Source organism: Hirsutella rhossiliensis (assembly GCF_020360975.1).
Source record: "Hirsutella rhossiliensis strain HR02 chromosome Unknown scaffold00002, whole genome shotgun sequence".
Classification (NCBI taxonomy): domain Eukaryota; kingdom Fungi; phylum Ascomycota; class Sordariomycetes; order Hypocreales; family Ophiocordycipitaceae; genus Hirsutella; species Hirsutella rhossiliensis.
This window is the reverse complement of record NW_025408668.1, coordinates 4,951,470-4,959,378: the sequence shown is the minus strand read 5'-3', so window position 1 is coordinate 4,959,378 and position 7,909 is coordinate 4,951,470. Positions and strand designations below refer to the sequence as shown.

Below are 7,909 nucleotides of genomic sequence, written 5' to 3'. Positions count from 1 at the left end.
AAATCAGCTATCCTTAACTCCGGTGCTTCCCTCGATATCTACAATACACTCTTACGATTCCGGTCCTTTAAGAAGGCACGGAGGGAATATCTTATTACCGGGGAATCGACCGTACGGATAGAGGGATACGGAAGGGTAAATTTTACGATAAAATTACCTAACGGATCTATACGAATTCTTCGAAGAAAAAGGGTAGCTTTTTGCCCTCGATTTTTAACGAGCCTAATTTCCTTCCGCCTTCTTCGAGAGGAAGGAATCTTCTAGGATATAACGTTTAAGCCTACGAGGCTAGTCTAGAAGAATTAGACTATTAGGCTTATCGAGGAAAAATTCGGTTAATTTATTCTCGAATTCTAACCTATCCTTAGGAAGGAACCTCTTAAGAAGACAGCTTTCCCTGCTAGGAGGAATAGGTCTACTATAAAGGACCCTCTACCGGCAGCCTAAGGAGACGGTATTCTTTAGCACGCACGACTTAGTTACCCGGGCCCCCTAGCTTTATATAAACTAGGTCAATAACAAGGCGTACGAATAAGGGGCCTAAAGACCGTCGAATGCGAATATTGCGGCTAAGGGAAGACTAGGAGACGAATTTCTAGACGAACGCCTATACGGCCGGACCAGTCGTGTAAGGAAATTTAGGTCGACTAGACCGACGTCTCTAGGGATTAGGAAAGCTTCGTTAGGGTAATGTTTTTTATAGACGCCTTTTTAGGGATGGTTTTCCCCTATTTCTTACGGACCTACCTAAGTAAGTATAACTAGTCTGCCCTCTAGGACTTCGTTAACTAGATAAAATCCTACTTTAGCTACGAGGTAAAGAAGATACGGTCTAACGGAGAGCTATTTACGAAGGATATCTTAAATTAGCTTCGAAAAAGGGGCATTTTACCCCTCCCGTTAGCACCGAATACCTAGGCCTAGAACGGAGGGGTAGAAAGATTAGGGGGTGCTATGATAGAAAGGGCCCGTACGATAAGACTTACTATAAAGCTTCTACACGACCTTTAGAGGGAAGTCGTTAAGACCGCCTATTACCTTCGGAACCGGACCCTAAGGGACCCTAGGGGACCAAGGGACTATAGGGACTAAGAGACCCTTTTTAAGACCTAAGGAATAGACTGGAAATCCCCCCTCGAGCTCTTTACGAAGAAGAGGGCCTCGCTAGCCCACCTTCGTGCCTACGGCTGTAAGGCATACGCAATAACTGCCGATGTATAGCTAAAAAGGAAGAAGAAAAGAAAGCTTGATCCTAGAGCCTTTGTTAGTTACCTCGTTAGGTATAATTCTACGAATATCTTCCGGATCTAGATTCCTCTTCTACGGAAGGTTATTTCGACTAGGGATATAATTTTCGACGAATCTAGCTTCTTCGACGGAAAGAAGGATTAATAACCCCTCTTACTTATATAACGTTAGCTAATTTAGAAGATCTAAATCCCCCCTTCCTAATAGTCTTAAGAAGAGGTCCTAGACGAGGAAATAGAAGAAGAAACCGACGTCGAAGTAGTCGAGGATAACGCCGACTTCGAAGAAGAGGAAGCTGCTAGATTAGATAATCTAGACAAAGAAGGAGACTATAGGAAAGCAGTAGAGCTAGAATACGCCTACCTCCCTACGCCTCCTCTTACGGAATAAGAAGAAGATCTAGAAGCAGCTTTTTTAGTTAGTCTTCCCGTCTCGACCCCTAAGGGGGTAGGAAAGGCACCTCTCTCGAAGGATTACCCGGCTGCCTTTTTATCCCTACTTCGAGAAGCAAAGGAAGGTATAGGGCCCGATATAAAAGAAGACTAGTTACTCCCTTATTTCGATCGTTTTTCCGACTTCTATCTAATGCCTATAGAAGACGGTTCCTACGGAGCATTTATAGCAGGCCGGCTTTTTAAGCCTCTATTAGTAAGGAAGGTATATAAAAGAGACCTCCCGGACCTACCAGCAAACTAGAAGCAGCTAGAAAGACACCCGTTTAGAGACTAGTTTTTCTAGGCCTAGAAAGACCACCTAGCCTTATACGAAGAGATAGGGTCTTTCGAAGAAGTCCTTAAGGAAAAGGCAAGAGGAAAATAGGTCCTTAGCTATAAGTAGGTCTTTATCTATAAGACTAATAAACACGGCTTCCTTTAAAAGTATAAAGCCCGGCTAGTTATATACGGGAACTAGCAAGAAAAAGGGGATCTTCTTACTAGGGCAACTACCCTAGCAGGGATGTCTTTTTAGACCCTTATAGCTATAGCAGTAGAATTCGACCTCGAACTCGATTAGATAGATATAGTTAACGCCTTTATTAACTGCCTACTCGAGGAAGAAGAAGTTATCTATATACGCCCTCTACTAGGCTTCTAATAGCTAGGAAAGGTTCTACGGCTTAGGAAAGCTCTATACGGACTACGAAGATCACCCCTTCTTTAGTAATAGCATTTAATAGGTTCCCTCGAAGCCCTAGGCTTTAAGAAAGTCCCTTAGGAACCGTGTATAATATAGAAGGGTAAAATCACGGTCTTCTTCTACGTCGATAATATTATCTAGGCCTACCTAAAAGAGGAAGAAGCTACTACTAGGGAGGCTATACGAGGCCTGCAATAAAGGTATAAGATAACTAGGCTAGGGGAGCTAAAGTGGTTCCTAGGGATACGAATCCTTCGGAATAGGTCCTAACGGACTATCTAGCTTACCTAGGACGCCTATATCGATAAGGTCGCTTATAAATTCCTCCCTAATTCCCTCGATAAGAAGCTTCCCTCTACGCCTATATTAGACGAAGAGCTTTTACCTAATCCGTCCTTTTAAGCTAGGAGTAAGAGAAACACTAATATTAATAGAAGGTAGGCTCCCTCCTTTTTTTAGCTATTTCTACTAGACCGGATATCTCTTTTACGGTCTCCCGGCTAGCTAGGTATAACTAGAATCCTAGCCCTAGGCATTAAGAAGCAGTAGATAGAGCTATCCTTTATCTCTATTTAACGAGATTATATAGTCTGCGCCTAGGAGGGCAGGAAAGGAAGAAATTAGCTGCCGAAATCTTCCTCTATTCGAGCGATTCGTCCTTTATAGACAATTCCTTAGACAGAAAGACCTTATAGGGGTATATTATGTCCCTTTTTAGAGGAACCATTGCTTAGAGAGCTTCGAAGTAGGCCACCGTTACGACTTCTAGTACGGAGGCAGAGCTACTAGCTCTTTTAGAAGCGTTAAAAGAAGCGATTTTCCTTAGCCGGCTATTAATATCTCTACGACTGCAAATTCCGACCCTATTAGCTATAGAATGCGATAACACGCAGACTATACGAATTCTTACGGAAAACAGTAAGTTGTCGACCCGGCTACGGTATATCGATATCTACTAGCATTAGTTACGCTAAGAGGTCTAAAGGGGACTTATTTCCGTCCGTTAGGTTCTAACGGCATCAATGAAAGCCGACGGTCTTACGAAGCCCCTGCCGAAGCAGAAGCTAGCTGTCTTCTTATAGCAAATTAGGCTAGAAGACGTTCGAGAGAAGCTGTCCTTAGAGGCCCGCCTTAAGAGTCTACGAGAGGAGCTAATGGCCCGTACGAGAAGGTAACGTCTGCAGCCGAAGAAAAGGAAGAGGTTTTTCCCTTTAGAGGGCCCCTTATTTTGATTGGGTTTTTCCCTTCTAAGAAGGCCCCCTTTCTTATAGGACTTTCCCCTCTTTAGGCCCCTTTTCCTTAAGTAGGTCTAAAAGAGCCTAGGGACCCGAAAGGGCCCCTGCTTTCCTCGAGTAAAGGGAGAAGTGCAGAGCTAAGAACCTCCTCTATACGCTTACTAGCCCGAAGCCGTATTAGCTATGCCCTTACTATAAGGGCAGGCTATAGCTAAGGGGGTGTATCGCGAAGCGTGGCCTGATTTCGCAGTTCTCGAAGATATCCCTTAGTAAGAGGGACTAAGGAAGCTAGAAACACCCGGTATAGAAGAAGGAGCCGAGAAGAGGTGTAGAAAGGAGGGTGGGGGCATAAGGGAAAGCATAAAGTAGCGAGAGATAAGACGGATATGCCGGAAACGGCTGCAAAGGAAGGAAAAAACCGGCAAAAAGCTCGGTAGTTAAAAGGACATTAGTGGCTTCTTTAAGCAGGATCTTCTTTGTTAATTAAGATGCTAGACGGGTATAAATAGGGGCGTTGGATAGAGGAAAGAAGGACAATTAAGGCAATACAACAATCACTCCCCTACTACAATTACTGCCCCCGTAAGATTCAAACATCTCTGCCCTGCCTGTCCGACCCCTTACTTCTAATTTCACCTTCGTGCATTTTATATGCACTTCTCGCATCTCTCTTCGCGAGATATATAGCTATATTAGTTAGTATATAAGTCTTATTAGTCGATCTTATTGTGAAAGGCTGGCCCGGAGTTTATTCAACAAGCAGGTGCCTAGGTGTTGTCTATCTAGAGCTAAGGAGGAAAAGAAGCTGAACTCGAGGCGTAGCCTCGAGTGCGAGCTTATATTGCCCTTCTCGGAATGTTCTCGCAGCTTCTGGGTCCGCGGAGCGGGCCGGTGTTGCCACCGGAGCACGACCCACCGGACCCGGTACAACGGGTTCACCAGCCGGGCACAGCCCGTGACATTACCCCTTGTCCCCTCCGACCAGGTCGGCGTCTGCGGGGTTCTTGCGTTCCTGCCAGCGTCTCGTACCCTCCCTAGGGCCATCATTGGTCTTGATTGGCCCGTACTTGTCCTCGAATGCCTTCATCGCAATTGTTCCTGCAACCACTCAACTGGCTCCCAAGTCGGCTCTGCGTAGCCCGTCCATCGCACTAGTGCTTGCCTGAATTCCCCTCGTCCGCGCTTCTTCCATCTCGCGCAGAGGATCTCGTCGACATCCCACAGATCCGTGCCGGACTCATCTTGTACCGGTGGTGGCTGTGCGTCATCTACCTTTGGCCAGGAGCCGGATCTTGATGCGCCCGCCGCAAAGGTCAACATGAAATCGCGGGTAAATTGAGCCACGAACATCGAGCTCAACAACGTGCGAACTAATTACCTTCGTGACTGTGTACTTGTGATGCAGCCAGTCGAGCTTCTTGCACGGTCGTGGCGATCTGTAGTTTGCCATCGAGAGCCACACCTTGTCACCAACTTCAAATCGCTCCGCAGGCTGTCGCTTTGCGTTGGCAGCCTCTTCTTGTTGTTGCTGTGAGGAGGCCATCACTGCTTGCATGTACTCATTGACCTCCTGCAGGCGACTGAGTAGGCTATCAGCTCTGCTTTCCTCTCTATGCCTCGGTGGCTCTTCCGATTCCTCGACGCTGATGGGATCGACGTGGTAACCATGCTCACTGAAAAAGGGGCTGATCTTGGTCGCTGCGGATTCACGATTGTTGAGTGCCAGCTGCGCGGCAGGGAGCAGTTCTCCCCAGTCGTCCTGCACGTACGACACGTAGGCTCTCAGGTAGGCCTAGATCTCCTGGTTCATTCTCTCTGGCCTCCGTCCGTCTGAGGATGATAGGCCGTGCTCAATTTCTGCGTGACACCTGCAAGACGGCAGAACCTCTTCCAGAACCTACTTAGCCAGTTGCTCCCGCGGTCGCTGACGATGGACCGTGGCATTCCGTGAAATCGGTAATGACACTGGAGAAAACGGTTTGCACACGGCTCAGCTTCCATGTTGTCCATCACCTCGAGGGTCACAGCCTTTGTCAGTCTGTCCACAATCACCCACAGGTACCTTGCCTTGCTCGGTCCAGTAGGCGGCAGATCTGTGATGAAGTCCATGGACAAATGGCTTCGGGGTCGATCTGGAATCGGCAGAGGCTTGAGAAATCCCCTTCGACTGGCGCCAGATGTGTGCTCTGCCGCAGGTGTCGCAATTGGCTACGTACCGGCGAACCAGCTGGGACTGCCCAGGCCAGTAGAATCGCCGAGCCACAATAGCCAGCGTACCTTCCCTGCCGGGATGACCGGTCGCAACAGAGTCATGCGACTGCTGCACAATGCGGGTTCTCAACTGGTCTTTCTCAGCTTCCTCCTGGTTACCCTCCTCTCCGGATCCACCCGGCACCCAAATACGGTCTCTGAATGTCAGCCTTTGCCTGCGTCGATCGCACATTCTGAAATCTGGATCTTCAGGCCCAGCGAGGGCGGGAAGGCACGCTCGCGATCGCGGACTGCCTTATAGGCTGCCCGGAATATCGAGTCCTTCGCCACCGTTTCGTCCCAGAGTTGCTGCAGGTCCGCTACCTCGAAGACCTTCATCTTCGGCAGGGTGGATGCCTCTGAACAGTCAGAACTCATCGCGTTGATACATGCTCTTGTCGATGATGGAATGGCACTATCCGGTATCAACTGTATCATTCTTCCTTGTTCCCGCTCGTCGTCAATGCCCTGTGGCTTGTCTTGTTCACGGCGGGACAAAGCATCAGGCACGACAGCCCCGCTTCCCCGGCGATACTCGAGCTTGAAGTCGAACTGGGGCAAATTGGCTGCCCCACCGCTCTGCCGTTTCCTGGGGTTCTTGCGTGTCGCGAAATACTCCAGGTTGCGGTGATCGGTAAGGATTGTAAATGGGCCGCAGCTCCTAAGTTCGGCGTTCCAGTTGTCGAGACATCTCATGATGGCAAGCATCTCCTTGTCGTGAATGGGATAGTTGTACTCCGCTGGCGAAAGTCGCTTCGAGAAGAAGGCGCATGCGTGTCGACGTCCATCTGGGCCTTCCTGCGACAGGACGCCTCCCAATGCGTAGCCTGAGCAATCCGTCTCCAAAAAGGTCGGGAGGCTCGGGTCCCACTGCTTGAGCACCGGTGACTCGCAAAATCGTCGCTTCAGCTCCTGAAACGCCTCGTTCTCCGCTCGTCCCCAATGAAAGGCAGTTCTTTCTTAAGCAGGGCATCCAGAGACTGCGTGATCTTGGCATAGTCGGGGATGAAGATCCGGTAATAGTTGGCGAAGCCCAGAAAGCTTCTGACACCCTTCACCGTGGTCGGGGCCTCCCATTCGCGGATGGCGCGCTGCTTTTCGGGGTCGCAGGCGATTCCTTTCCCTGCGTTGACGATGAACCCAAGGTATTTGACCTCTTGTACCGAAAACTCGCACTTCGCTGGGTCTAGGTGCAGCCCAGCGTCGGCGAGTGCTTGGAGAACTCGTCGCACCTTAGCCTCATGATCCGCCTTCGAACCGCTCGAGTAGATCAGTACATCATCCAGGTACGCTGTGACAAAGTCGTCCAGCCATTCGCGCAATACACTGTTCATGTATCGTTGGAATGATGCCGGGGCGCCGCTCAGGCCGAAAGGGCACACGAGCCACTCGTAGAGCCCAAACCTCGTGCGAAATGCAGTCTTTCCTCATGTCCTGGAGCCATGCGGATCTTATGGAAAGCGGCCACCACGTCCAACTTGGTGAACCACTTAGCCTTGGCCAGATTCTGCAGGGTCTCCGCGATGAGGGGCAGTGGGTATCGGTCGCGCTTGGTGATTGCATTCAGCGCTCGGTAGTCGCAACAAAATCGCAGCCCTCCATTCGGCTTCCGCACGAACAGCACCGGCGCGGCAGCCGCTGAGCTACTCGCTCGGATGAATCCTCTGTCCAGCAGGTCTTTCAGGGTCTTTCGCAAGACCAACAGCTCTTCTCGTGACATGTTGTAGAGTGGGCCCCACGGAAGGGGTGGCTCGTTGCCGTTCTTGTCAGGCTGCAGGTTGACTTCATGATCCACACCCGGTCGATGTGGCGGCAGCTTCATTGCCTCTCCTGGTGAGAATAGGTCGCGGAATTCTTTCAGCACTTCTGCCGGGACCTTCTCGCTCGGATCGACTGGCGGCTTCGGCTGAAGCGCCCTCTATATCCGACAAACTGATTGCATGAATCGAGATCGCGTTGCACTTCTTGCGTCTCTTTGCGCGTCGACACTCCGCCGTGAATACGGCTGCCGACACGAGTCTTGCGCTTCGAATCGCGCG

General features: G+C 49.8%; 2 protein-coding genes across 2 annotated transcripts; both read right to left on the bottom strand.

Annotated features, from left to right (window-relative positions):
- Nucleotides 1-4,703: 4,703 nt before the first annotated feature.
- On the bottom strand, nucleotides 4,704-6,209 carry HRG_02143 (Pol; the record flags this gene model as incomplete). Its single annotated transcript, XM_044860614.1, has 6 exons — nucleotides 4,704-4,892; nucleotides 4,939-5,379; nucleotides 5,550-5,585; nucleotides 5,634-5,752; nucleotides 5,837-5,902; nucleotides 6,062-6,209. 6 exons carry the CDS (start codon nucleotides 6,207-6,209, stop codon nucleotides 4,704-4,706), a joined length of 999 nt encoding a protein of 332 aa, XP_044724247.1.
- Nucleotides 6,210-6,775: 566 nt separating this feature from the next.
- Nucleotides 6,776-7,692, bottom strand: HRG_02142 (reverse transcriptase (RNA-dependent DNA polymerase) domain-containing protein; the record flags this gene model as incomplete). Its single annotated transcript, XM_044860613.1, has 4 exons — nucleotides 6,776-7,274; nucleotides 7,349-7,419; nucleotides 7,486-7,534; nucleotides 7,610-7,692. The coding sequence occupies 4 exons, from the start codon at nucleotides 7,690-7,692 to the stop codon at nucleotides 6,776-6,778; spliced, it is 702 nt and encodes a 233-aa protein (XP_044724246.1).
- Between the last annotated feature and the right edge of the window lie 217 nt (nucleotides 7,693-7,909).